This window comes from Dreissena polymorpha, chromosome 1 (genome assembly GCF_020536995.1).
Source record: "Dreissena polymorpha isolate Duluth1 chromosome 1, UMN_Dpol_1.0, whole genome shotgun sequence".
NCBI classification, from domain to species: domain Eukaryota; kingdom Metazoa; phylum Mollusca; class Bivalvia; order Myida; family Dreissenidae; genus Dreissena; species Dreissena polymorpha.
The window spans coordinates 44,971,607-44,984,922 of NC_068355.1; the positions used below are offsets into that span (position 1 = coordinate 44,971,607).

The window sequence follows — 13,316 nt, forward strand, 5'->3', positions numbered from 1 at the left end:
TGTTACTTATAATCATATTTAAAATTCTAAATTTTTCCCAATTTCATGGTTATCACACTATTTTTCCCTTTTTCATGTTTTTTCGCGCTTATTTTCCCAATTCAAATGGCACAGGCTGTAACAAATATAAGCAAAAAAATCACTGGAAATTGTAAACATGACTTTCTTTTCCTGAAATCTATTATTTATTTTGACATATAAAGCTATGAAAGCCAGAACTATTAAATAACGAAAATACTAGCTATGATCAATCTTTCATGTGCCCTGACGCAAGTATTATCAAAACCTTTTTATGCCCCCCCTTCGAAGAAGAGGGGGTATATTGTTTTGCACATGTTGGTCGGTCTGTCCGTTTGTCGGTCCGTCCACCAGATGGTTTCCTGATGATAACTCAAGAACACTTATGCCTGAGGATCATGAAACTCCATAGGTTCATTTATCATGACTGGCAGATGACCCCTATTGATTTTCAGGTCACTAGGTCAAAGGTCAAGGTCACAGTGACTCGAAAATAGTTAAATGGTTTCTGGATGATAACTCAAGAATGCTTACACCTAGGATCATGAAACTTCATAGGAACATTGATCATGACTGGCAGATGACCTCTATTGATTTTAAGGTCACTAGGTCAAAGGTCAAGATACTGTGACTCGAAACAGTAAAATGGTTTCCATATGATAACTCAAGAAAGCTTACGCCTAGGATCATGAAACTTCATAGGTACATTGGTCATGACTGGCAGATGACCCCTATTGATTTTCAGGTCACTAGGTCAAAGGTCAAGGTCACAGTGACTCATAACAGTAAAATGGTTTCCTGAGGATTATAACTCAAGAATGGTTAGGCCTAGGATCATGAAACTTCATAGGTACATTGATCATGACTGGCAGATGATCCCTATTGATTTTCAGGTCACTAGGTCAAAGGTCAAGGTCACAGTGACTTGACACAGTGAAATGGATTCTGGATGATAACTCAAGAAAGCTTACGCCTAGGATCATGAAACTTCATAGGTACATTGATCATGACTCGCAGATGACCCCTATGATTTTCATGTCACTATGTCAAAGGTCAAGGTCAGGGTGACTTGACACAGTTAAATGGTTTCTGGATGATAACTCAAGAAAGCTTACGCCTAGAATCACAAAACGTCATGAGTGCATTGATCATGACTGGCAGATGACCCCTAATGATTTTCAGGTCACAAGGTCAAAGGTCAAGGTCATAGAGACAAAAAAGTCTTCACACAATGGCTGCCACTACAACTGACAGCCCATATGGAGGGCATGCATGTTTTACAAACAGCCCTTGTTCAAGTAGTTTTCATCAGAGCTTCACCAAACTTGGTCAGAAGTTGTATCTAGATGATGTCTAGGCCAAGTTCGAACATGGGTCATGGCAGGTCAAAAACTAGGTCATTCTGGTTGCTATGGCAACAAATAGACTAAAAATACTGCTGAGAATGGAAATTTTCTAGATCCTGTGATAACTTTTAAAGTTGTTGATATTTTTTTATGAAACTTGAAATATGGATAGATGGCAATATGAGCAATACACGTCGTTTCTTATTTGTTCCTACGTCAAAAATTCTGGTTGCTATGGAAGCAAATATAAGAAAATATATATAAAAATATGACAATGGTGCAATTTCTGACAATGGTGGAGCCGGTAGGGGACATATATTGCTTGGCAATAGTCTTGTTTATACATCTTTGGTTGGAGTAGCATATGTGCCTTTGGTATTGAATTTATAAGGTTAACTGTTCTATAAATATTTGTTGAAACTTAATTAGCATCCCTTGTGTGTATTATTATTATAACATAGATATTTATTGTCCCATACCGGTTTCACCGGAGGGGACTTATGGTTTTTCGCTCTGTGAGTCTGTCTGTCTGTCACACTTTTCTGGATCCTGCAATAACTTTAAAACTTTATATTTTTTCATGAAACTTGAAAAAGGAATAGATGGCAATATGGACATAATGCACATCATTTAATTTTGTTCCTACGTCAAAAATTCTGGTTGCTAGGGCAACAAATAGACTAGAAATACTGCTGAAAATGGTGGTTTTCTGGATCCTGCGATAACTTCAAAGTTCTTCATATTTTTCATATAACTTGAAACATGGATAGATGACAATATGGACATTATGCTCATCATTTAATTTTGTTCCTATGTCAAAAATTATGGTTGCTATGGAAACAAATAAAAAAAGTTGACAATGGTGGAATTTCGGACAATGGTGGTGCCGGTAGGGGACATAATTTTATATTGCTTGGCAATAGTCTTGTCGTTCTTAATTTAGTAAGAGTAATTGGTTACTCCAGTTTGACCACATGTCCATGTTCGTATCCCTTTCTGTTAGTGGGCTTTTAGTCTTATCAGAGGACAAACAAACTATTGTAACATATGAATTACAATTTCTTAGCCAACTTCACACTACACGTGTTTATGAAGATTTGTGCTCATCATATGCCAACTCGTGCGTTATAGGCTGATTAAAACAGTATTAGTACTGGGGCATGATTGCTGGTGAAAATTAATTAAATGCTTTCATTGACTGCCTATGAAAACACTAACTGTAAATGTCACCATATGACACAAACTGACCAGTTGTTTAGTGTGACTGAGTTTTAATAAGTTCAGTCAAGGACTCCCTTCATTGTTATGATAGATATATTGTGTTCTGTACAGTCTTGAGTGTAAGTAGATATATTTTAGAGCTGATCATTCATGCATTCATTTTTGTAATATTACTAAATAAAGGTTAGTATTAATTGTGTGGACTATAATGTGTGTGTTACTTTTTATCTCTTGTGATTTGATAATTGTGATTGTGTAAATATAACTAACAAGTTGAAGCAGTGAGATTGTAAAGTCCCATCCACATTTGGCATTTGTATGTGTTTTGTTTTCTTAAACTTTTCTCAATTTCTGCTGTTTGCAAGTGTCAAAATGCTGGGCATTTTTCACATGATTGCCATATTTTTGTTTGTAGTGTTTGGAATGAGGGCATAAAATATGCATTGATTAATAAAACACTAGTTTACACACCTGATCGGGTCTGAAACCTCCTGCTGCAGAAATATTGAAATAAGGTGTTAACAAATTTTGTACAAATAATGATTTGAATATTGTTGGAATAATACAGGATATAATTCAGTTATTTCAGAACACCTTTTAATGATTTTTTTGGTGTGGGGATATTAACCATACTGTCATGAGACATTTGCAACTGATGGTTGATTTCCAGCACAAGAAGAGGAGCTAAGAATATTCATTTTCCAGTCAAGTTCATAGCAGGTCTGTGTAATTGTGCTCATGAATTTTCAGTCAATCTCGAAGCAGTGCTGTGTACTTTTACTAAGAAGAACCAATGTATTGCCTACCTGAAGATCATACCAGAGATGATACACACTAGAAGACTTTCAAGGGTAAGTCAAACAGTGTGTATTGCAGCACATTAGTAAATTAACCAGCTTAAATTTGATATATATTACACATCGTCGCTGTCGTTCTCAAACCTCATAGCTCCAAAATTTTCAAAATATTTTTTTCGTCTTTTCCGAATATATTAAGTTTGGCGCGTTTTGTGCTATATCTCGTAGCTCTATGCTATATCTCGTAGCTCTACGCCAATCCGAGCCCTTGAAAAAGCCACGTGACAAAATGTTGTAGAATGATTGTTGGCTTTTTTCCTGACCAAAATGCATAGCGAAGCCATTTCAACTATAGGTACATCGTTTGGTTTCGACAAATTTGACAAAAAAGTTTTTATAATTTTTATGCCCCCCTTCGAAGAAGAGGGGGTATATTGCTTTGCTCATGTCGGTCGGTCGGTCGGTTTGTCGGTCCGTTCACCAGGATGTTGTCAGATGATAACTCCAGAACGCTTGGGCCTAGGATCATGAAACTTCATAGGTACATTGATCATGACTCGCAGATGACCCCTATTGATTTTGAGGTCACTAGGTCAAAGGTCAAGGTCACAGGTAAAGGTCACAGTTACTGGAAATAGGCATTTTAAGGATTTAGCATGGTTCAAACAAGGGAAACAACTACCGTTTATGCATGTTCTTTTTGTTACAGCATTTGCCTCCCGTGTAATAGATTTAAATTTTACCAAATGTAAGGCTAACTGCATTTTTGTAATGCATTGTATCAATAAATATCACCACCTCCACCACCACCACCACCACCACCACCACGTCGGTTAGTTATTTTGGCAATGGGAAGTAAATTATAAAACAGGATATTTATCAATTAAGGAAAATAATTGGTCTGGTTAGAAATAGATTGTCATTTAGGCTGGTCTGATATCTTGTAAAAGTACTTACGTTTATTATAATCCCCCGCTATAGGCGGAGGGACATTGTTTTGGCATTGTCAGTCTGTTTGTCCGTCCGTCTTTCAGTCCGTCCGTCCGTAGCCATATCTTGGAAGTGCTTTGGTGGATTTCATTGAAACTTGGTATGAGTACATATATGGATAACAGGATGATGCACGCCAAATGGAATCGTACACCATCTGTAAATTACGGAGTTATGGCCTTTTGTGTCTTGATAAAATGCTTTTTTTGAGAGTCAAATAAAAGACTTGTGTCCAGAAGCATATTGACGGGGGATATCAATTCAACAAATGTTAAAACTTGGTAGGACCAATCTGTACGAATTCTTTATTAGGTTGTCCAATATCTAGTCATCTTGAAAATGTTCTTTTTGTCCACCAATGAAGAATAAATGTTAATTAATGATAAAAGTTATGTATCCATTACCTCACATACTTAAACTTAAACATTTCTATGTAAAGTATATTATTTATAGTTTTTGTACTTCAGGTATCTTGACAATGTCAAACTATGTTCCATGTTGTTGTATTTATTTGTATGTCCCCAGTAGGATGGCATCTCTCTGTCTGTCTGTCAGTCTGTCCTGCATTCCACTTTCTGGATTTTTTCTTTAACACTTCATGATATTTACTTCATATTTGATGTGCAAGTCTACCTACATGACTTACAGATGAATTGTTAGTTTCATTCCGACCATTGATTTTTGGGGAAGTAATGGGTTTTGGACTTAGGAGGTTTTGTAAGCAAAATAATAATAAGATATTAAGCTGAATTTTGGTGTGTCAGTCAGGTATACATCAGTCACACAGATGAAGCGTGAGTTTCTTTCTGGACCATCGTTTTTAATTGGGTTAGAGCTGCTGTGTGGCTTCATCGTGCAGTTGAGGGAATTGTGTTTCACAAATTCAGTGCTTGTTATTATGGGTACTCAAAACACTATATTGTTCAGTGTAATCATGTCGAGGGCTGAACGGAAAACTGCAGTATCTCTTTCTTTATTTAACATGAGTTACAACAGTCTTCCGTTCACCCCTCGATGTTAATTGGATTAGAACATGTGAAAGGATCCTGTCTGATCATATTGTTGATGGATCATTACCTGTCTGGTGATCTTGTTAATAGATGATAACCTGTCTGGTGATCTTGTTAATAGATGATAACCTGTCTGGGGATCTTGTTGATGGATCATAACCTGTCTGTGGATCATGTTGATGGATCATAACCTGTCTGAGGATCTTGTTGATGGATCATAACCTGTCTGAGGATCTTGTTGATGGATCATAACTGTCTGTGGATCTTGTTGATGGATCATAACCTGTATGAGGATCTTGTTGTTTGATCATAACCTGTCTGTGGATCTGGTTGATGGATCATAACCTGTATGAGGATCTTCTTGATAGATCATAAACTGTCTGTGGATCTTGATGATGGATCATTACCTGTCTGTGGATCTTGTTCAAGGATCATAACCTGTATGAGGATCTTGTTGATGGATAATAAACTGTATGGGGATCTTGTTGATTGGATCATAACATATCTGAGGATCATGTTGATGGATCATAACCTGTCTGTGGATCATGTTGATGGATCATTACATGTCTAATGATCTTGTTGTTGGATCGCTACCTGTCTGAGGATCTTGTTGATGGATCACAACCTGTCAGAGGCTCTTGTTGATGGATCTTAGCCTGTCTGAGGATATTGTTGATGGATCATAACCTGTCTGAGGATCTTGTTAATGGATCATTACCTGTCTGAGGATTTTGTTAATTGAGCATAACCTGTCTGAAGATCTTGTTCATGGATCATAACTTTGTGAGGATCTTGTTGATGGATCATAACCTGTCTGAGGATCTTTTTGATTGATCATAAATTGTGTGAGGATCTTGTTGATGGATCATAACCTGTCTGAGGATCTTGTTCATGGATCATAACCTGTGTGAGGATCTTGTTGATAGATCATAACCTGTTTTAGAATCTTGTTGATGAATCAAAACTTGAATTGGATTTTGTAAAAAGATGATTATCTACTCAAGAATTTTATTGATTGGATAATAACCAGTGAGGATGTTGTAGATGGGATCATAGTTGTTGTGAGGATCTTGTAGATTGGATGATTACCAGTGAGGATCTTGTAAATTGGATGATAACCAGTGAGGATCTTGTTTATTGGATGATAGCAAATGAGGATCGTTATAATTGGATCATAGCTGTTGTGAGGATCTGTTGATTTGATGGTTTTAGTGAGGATCTTGTTGATTGGATGATAACGAGTAAGGATCTTTTAGTTTGGATTATCTTGTTGATTGGGTGATAACTATTGATGATCTTGTTGATTCCATCATAACTATTGTGAGGATCTTGTTGATTGGATTTTAACTGTTGTGAGGATTTTGATGATTGGATGATAAGCAGAAAGGATCTTGTAGATGGGATCATAAGTGTTTGTGGATCTTGTTGATTGGATGACAACCAGTGAGGATCTTGTAGATGGGATCATATTTGTTGTGAGGATCTTGTAGATTGGATGATAACCAGCGAGGATCTTGTAAATTGGATGATAAGCAGAAAGGATCTTGTAGATGGGATCATAACTGTGATGATGATCTTGTTGATTGGACGATGACCAGAAAGGATCTTAGATTGGAGCATTACTAATGTGAGGATCTTGTATATTGAATGATAATTAGTGAGAAGCTTGTAGAATGGATGTTAACCAGTGATAATATTGTAGATTTGATAAAAACAGTGAGGATCTTGTAGATTGGATAACCAGTGAGGATCTTGTTTATTGGATGATAACCAGTGATGATCTTGTTGATTGGATGATAACCAGCTAGGATCTTGTTGATTGGATGATAACCAGTGAGGATCTTGTACATGGCATAGTAATTATTGTTATGGTCTTGAAGATTGGATGATTATCAGTGATGATATTGTAGATTAGCTGATAACCAATGTGGATCTTGTAGATGGGATCATAGTTGTTGGGAGGATCTTATTAATTGGATGATGACCAGTGATGATGTTGTAGATTGGATGATAACCAATAAGGATCTTGTAGATTGGAGCATAGCTGTTGTGAGGATCTTGTTAATTGGATGACAACCAGTGGGATCTTGTAGATTTGAATAAATATGAGAATCTTGTTGATTGGATGATAACCTCTCTGAACAAGTTCACCTATATAAATATAAAAATCATATTCTCTGAAAGACAGATTGAAAACCTTTCTCTGGTGTATGAAAAAAATATTTATATCTATTATTTTTATGCCCCCCTTTGAAGAAGAGGGGGTTTATTGTTTTGCACGTGTCAGTTGGTTGGTCCATCTGCCAGTCCGTCGGTCGGTCCGTCCACCAGATGGTTTCCGGATGATAACTCACCAACGCTTAGGCCTTGGATCATGAAACTTTATAGGTGCATTGATCATGACTGGCAGATGACCCCTATTGATTTTCAGGTCACTAGGTCCAATGGTCCAGATCGGTGAAAAAACATGGCCGCCAGTGGGTGGGGCATTTTTCTCTATATGTATATAGTGAAAACATCATGTGAACACTCTAGAAGTCACATTTTTGGCCCAATTTTCATCAAATTTGGTCAAAACATTTGTTTCCTTGATATTAGAGTTGAGTTTGAAAATGGTTCCGGTCAGTTGAATAACATGGCTGCCAGGGGGGGGGGGCAGTTTTCCTCATTTGTGAAATTCAACTGCACACGTAATGAATGGCAATTATTTTATTTTTTTTTTTTTTATTTTTTTTTACAAATCGGGCTAACTGCTTTGATGTTCATCCATAGTTTTTAAAATTAAAAAAGACTCAAAAATGAAGAATTAATTTGCTATATGAAACTAAATCATTTTCTTAAAGCGTGACAACATCGAGGCAGCAACACCCGAATTAAACTACACAAGAAACCTAACGACTCCCTTTGTTGACACTTTTGTGAACGAAATGGACACCCGATTCTAAGGCAGCCATGGGATTGAAGTTTATACCTGAACAAATGTGATCCTCTCCTGTCAGTGCTAGTGACCTTGAATGGTTCAATGATGATCTCCCTTCCCCTCAGTCCCTCCCTGCCGAGTTGCACTTTATATGGCAGGCTAGGTGGAAAGGTGTTCCCAATCCACCTACTTCCCTTCAGGGCTCTGTTGCGCATTGTGATTCCCAGCTGTACCCCATCATTTACACTGTTTTGTCCATATCATGTGTGTTCCCTGTCACATCATGCGAGTGTGAAAGGAGTATCAGTGCCCAAGGACTTGTTTAGACAAAACTCAGATCATCAATGGGTCAGGACAGGTTGTCGGCTGTGTGCCTGCTTTCCATTCATAGGGACATGGACATAAACATTTTAATGTTGTACCTAAGTTGACCTAGTAGGATATCCAACAAGGTTCAATAGGAGGTCCACCCATCTAACTCGGTTAAAAAAGTTATGGATAAAGATAATGTCTCCCACCACTTTAGTGGTTTGAGAGACATTTGATTTACCCCTGTGTGTCTGTCTGTCCGTGTGTCTGTCACACTTGATGTGTGAACTCAAGTTCTTGTTTGTTTTACATGCACTTTTATCATGCAAAATGCTGATTATATAGCAGGAAATTGCATCATTTCAAGGTGCCGTTTCAAAAAAAAATCAACAACGGAAGGGGACACCCCTCCCGCACCCTCCCCTGTTGAGCCCCCCCTCTGAAAATTTTCTGGATACGCCTCTGACATATTAAGTACAATTTATTTTCCTACTTAACACTACATGTGCTACAACAAGTGTTTTGAAGATTTGTGGTCATCATATGCCAACTCATCTATTACAGGTTGATTAAAACAGGATTAGTACTGGGGAATGATGATTGGTGAAGATTAATTGAAAGCTTTGAATGACTATAAAAACACTGTAACTGTGTAACCAGGTAGAATTTCCAATAATTCTATTAGTCAATTATCTACCTCTGACCACTGTGACCAAATGTCATAGTTGACTGACTTTAAATCAACTCAGTCAGGTGACCACTGTGACCAATTACAACAGTTGATTGATTTTAAAACCTGTTCAGCCAGATTATTTTTCCCTCCCTTTTTTGCATTGTGTTCTGGGCAGTCAAAGTGTCAGCAGTCTGTTTTTGCTTGAGCTGCAGATTTTTATATCTTCATTTGTATTTCTTCTTACCAGGTTAGAACTAAGTTGTATTAAACATGAAATACATTTTTGTACATTTTTTGTAGTTATTATATACTTTTGAATCGATTGCAAATGGGTATTGCTCTGTTTGTAAATACTTTGTTTTGAGGTTTTGTGTATTAACCTGTATTTGGGAGAGTACTGTGCTTTTCCATTTTGTAAGTCCTACATGCAGTTATCACGCTCTTTCTATTGTGCACTATAAATCTTATGTTGCAGTTTTAACCATCACGAGTCAGTGAGACAAGAGAGGCAGACAGACTGATGTAAAAGCCCAAACCACATTTGGTATGTTGATATGTATTCTGTGTGTATGTGTGAAAGAGAAGAAAACATAACTTTTGTTTGTAATTTATTTCTGTGATGTTAACTGTTTTCTATGCATTGTTTTATCATATGTATTGCCTAAAGAATATTTATACATGTGTAAAGGATTATTTTAATTGGGACACTAGAACACATCCTGTTAATAAGTTTATGTGTGAACATGATTTACTTGCAGGTTATTCTATGTTTCCTATATGATATTTATGTGTATGTTATTGTGTAATTGCAGGGCTTTAAAAGTCTTGATCCAATCTACAGGGAATTGTGTAACCCTACTGTACAGTGTTTCGTGATGAACATTTTCTTATGAACACCATTATTAAATTGAATACAATATTATTGAAAGATACTGTTTTAAGTTTTATATACTGACCATAATGAAATTCAACATTGAACCCAACCAGAAAGACACTATATTACAAATGGCGCCAACAGGGGACAAGACCATTGCGTGCTTCACGTTCAAGTTTGGAGGATCTACGAACTAGAACTTTATCAGTTTTTATTGTGTTTTATCAGTGACACTGGATTTTGTGTGTTTTGTGAAGTGTGTGACTTTAACCAGTGCCGCTGCTAATTAAAGGACTGGATAGTGACATTGTGACCTAGTGGCCAATTTCGCAGATGTAACCTGTAACAGTATCGTGAGTACACGTTGTTTTCAAAATATAGTAAACATTGTTTTCGAAATATTCAGAAACTGGTGGAAAATATAGTAAACATTGTTTTCAAAATATTCAGAAACTGCAGTTATAGTTTCCGAGTCCAAACTGGTTATTTTATTATTTAGTGCTTATATTTGTGTAATTTGTAAAATCTCTGTTCAAATAACTGCAGATCCGAATATTTGATATTTGCTGGAAGTGATATTGTAGACAGAGTGATTTCACTGAAATCTAATTATAACCCCATTTTTTGCAAACCCTGGTGATGTTTCTTACACTAAATGTCTTGAACTACTAAATATGCATCTATTTTCATTCTTTTAGCTTGTTTAGTACATTGCAACCTTGAATACAGGTCTTTGGTATCTTTAATACTGTAATTAAACCAGTTTGTACTTTTAGTGTACAGAGCATAACTCAAACAGTAATCACTGAAGTCTGAAGTACCAGTATAATGTAAATACATGTATGAATGCACTTCGTTACACATTTTCATGTAAATATTTTGACAAGCTCATGCATCATTGATCATTACTTGACACAGATTGTTCTTTATTTTGAACTCTCATTTGATTGGCTATAGAGGTATTCCCCATAGTGACATCATTTGACACTGGTCTGGAGTGTCTTGTATCATTGGTTGACTAAATCAACTGACCATTGACCTATTTCTTAAGTTGGGAGAATTAAGCTTCAAAGCACATGTTCTGGTGGGACATAATAAAGAAGAAATTGGATAAGAGATGTTAGTTTGCATTGAAATTAAATCTTTAGTTCTTCTTTAAACAGGAATACTTGAACAATTATTGCATATGATAATGCTATTTAGTTGAAGTATGATACTTTATGAGTTAGACAGTACAAACAAAAACAAAATTATTATAAATAATTTTATTACTTTAAGATTGTGTCTCTTAAGATGGAAATGATATTTAACTGATTTATCTTGACATGGACTTGTAGTAATTAAGGTTAATTTAAATAAAACTAATTAAATAATTTAATTAAACAATTTTCATTCAGATTGCATTGATATTGAAAGCAAGTAGAAATTAATAATAGTTAAATCAGTATTTTAATGTTATTAAATAGAATAAATTAGAACAATTAGTATTAAGACTATGTGTTACATGATAGTTGTTAAAAAGACTTATTGTAGTTGTGTGCGGTCAAGTTCACATATCTGAACTTTTGCATTTGAATTGTTTTCTGAACTAAATATTCATTTTATTTTAGTTACTCTTTAATTGATAATTTCAAATTGATTTAGTTGATATCAATTAACTTGAAAGCAGTGTCACTTATTTTGACTTGTTGTTTAATTTGAACAATTTGGTAGCAGTTAATACCTTTGGTTAACAATTGTGTTTTTTGTGTGTGTATTGATTTCTACATTTGCATACATTGTAGTAGATACTTGTTAACTTCAGTAAAGTTAAAATTTAGTGAAGCTTAGTACATTATTTAAGTGAACTTAGTGCATTATTTTAGTGAACTTAGTGCATTATTTAAGTGAACTAAGTGATTTATTTAAGTGAACTTAGTACATTATTTAAGTGAACTTGGTACATAATTTAAGTGAACTTAGTGCATTAGTTAAGTGAAACAAAGTGTATTAATTAAGTGAAACTTATTATTAAATTGAAGTTAGTGCATTAGTTAAATAAAACATAGTGCATTAATTAATTGAAATTAGTGCATTAATACAATAAAACTCAGTGCATTATTTAATAGAACTTAAGTGCATTAATTAAGTAAAACTCTTTGCATATCCTGAGTACATTGTTGTGTATTGAAATAGATGATGAATCTAATAATGATTTTTTTTTCAGATTTATGTTTGAATTCTCATTTAAATTTTATTTTAATTAATCTCAAAGGTTAAATGTTTTAATTATTTCAGTGAATGCACTGATAGTTTTAAGTGAGTTAGATTGATTAGATAGAAGTGTTTATGTGTATTTAAGCTGTTTGCAAGTAGAATTTGTGAATTTATGATCAACATTAATCTTTTAACTGTTTCAGACATTATGAACATTGAATATGCCAGTGGTTCTAGATTGCCATACTCTGGTTACATTGAAGTTGAACGAGATACAACAGATGGTGTCCCAGATACTGGACAGCAACCAGCTTTATTTCTTATTTCACCTGATACAACATTTTCAGAAACAACACCAATTATCATCGGTACTAATATACTTTGCGAATTTCAGAAGCTGTGCCAGAATAAACATGGAAACCGATACCTACAGACGGCAAAATTAACATATCCTTGGTTTACTTCTTTCAGAACTTTAACACACCGAGACAGATGTCATCATATGACACACACTGACCAGTTGTTACACTTGACTGAGTTTAAACCAGTTTATTCAAGTGACACTTTCCCTCTATTTTTATGCCCCCCTTCGAAGAAGAGGGGGTATATTGCTTTGCTCATGTCGGTCGGTCTGTCTGTCGGTCCGTCTGTCGGTCCTGTCCTTCAGGTGGTTGTCAGATGATAACTCAAGAACGCTTTGGCCTATGATCATGAAACTTCATAGGTAGATTGATCATGACTCGCAGATGGCCCCTATTGATTTGAGGTCACTAGGTCAAAGGTCAAGGTCACGGTGACCCGAAATAGTAAAATGGTTTCCGGATGATAACTCAAGAACGCATACGCCTAGGATCATGAAACTTCACTCTTCTGCCTGTTTCTGCCTTATCTCCTCCCAAGCGGGCCAGATGGTTGGTTCTACCATAGGTCCGTCTTGTCTTACAATCTTCTCCCTGCTTCCG

At 35.7% G+C, this 13,316-nt stretch overlaps 3 protein-coding genes across 4 annotated transcripts in view; all 3 read left to right on the plus strand.

The window, feature by feature from the left end:
* The window catches only part of LOC127865098 (uncharacterized), a 74,877-nt gene extending 70,756 nt beyond the window's left edge, over positions 1–4,121 (plus strand). Inside the window, exon 13 of the mRNA XM_052404995.1 lies at positions 3,988–4,121. The gene's annotated coding sequence lies outside the window, so the exon portion shown is untranslated. The remainder of the gene's footprint in view (positions 1–3,987) is intronic.
* LOC127865088 (streptococcal hemagglutinin-like) overlaps positions 1–10,831 on the plus strand; it is a 98,988-nt gene extending 88,157 nt beyond the window's left edge. Inside the window, exons 5-7 of one of the 2 annotated variants that reach the window (XM_052404982.1) lie at positions 3,336–3,436; positions 9,760–9,828; positions 10,097–10,831. In XM_052404982.1, coding sequence (XP_052260942.1) covers positions 3,336–3,395 — 60 coding nt within the window. In that variant the 3' untranslated portion in view covers positions 3,396–3,436; positions 9,760–9,828; positions 10,097–10,831. The remainder of the gene's footprint in view (positions 1–3,335; positions 3,437–9,759; positions 9,829–10,096) is intronic. The other variant, XM_052404983.1, reaches the window with a different exon arrangement.
* A 1,545-nt stretch (positions 10,832–12,376) lies between these two features.
* Positions 12,377–13,316, plus strand: part of LOC127865074 (E3 ubiquitin-protein ligase UBR4-like) — a 171,075-nt gene continuing 170,135 nt past the window's right edge. The window contains exon 1 of the mRNA XM_052404953.1: positions 12,377–13,281. Within this exon, the coding sequence (XP_052260913.1) occupies positions 13,209–13,281 (73 nt within the window). The 5' untranslated portion in view covers positions 12,377–13,208. The remainder of the gene's footprint in view (positions 13,282–13,316) is intronic.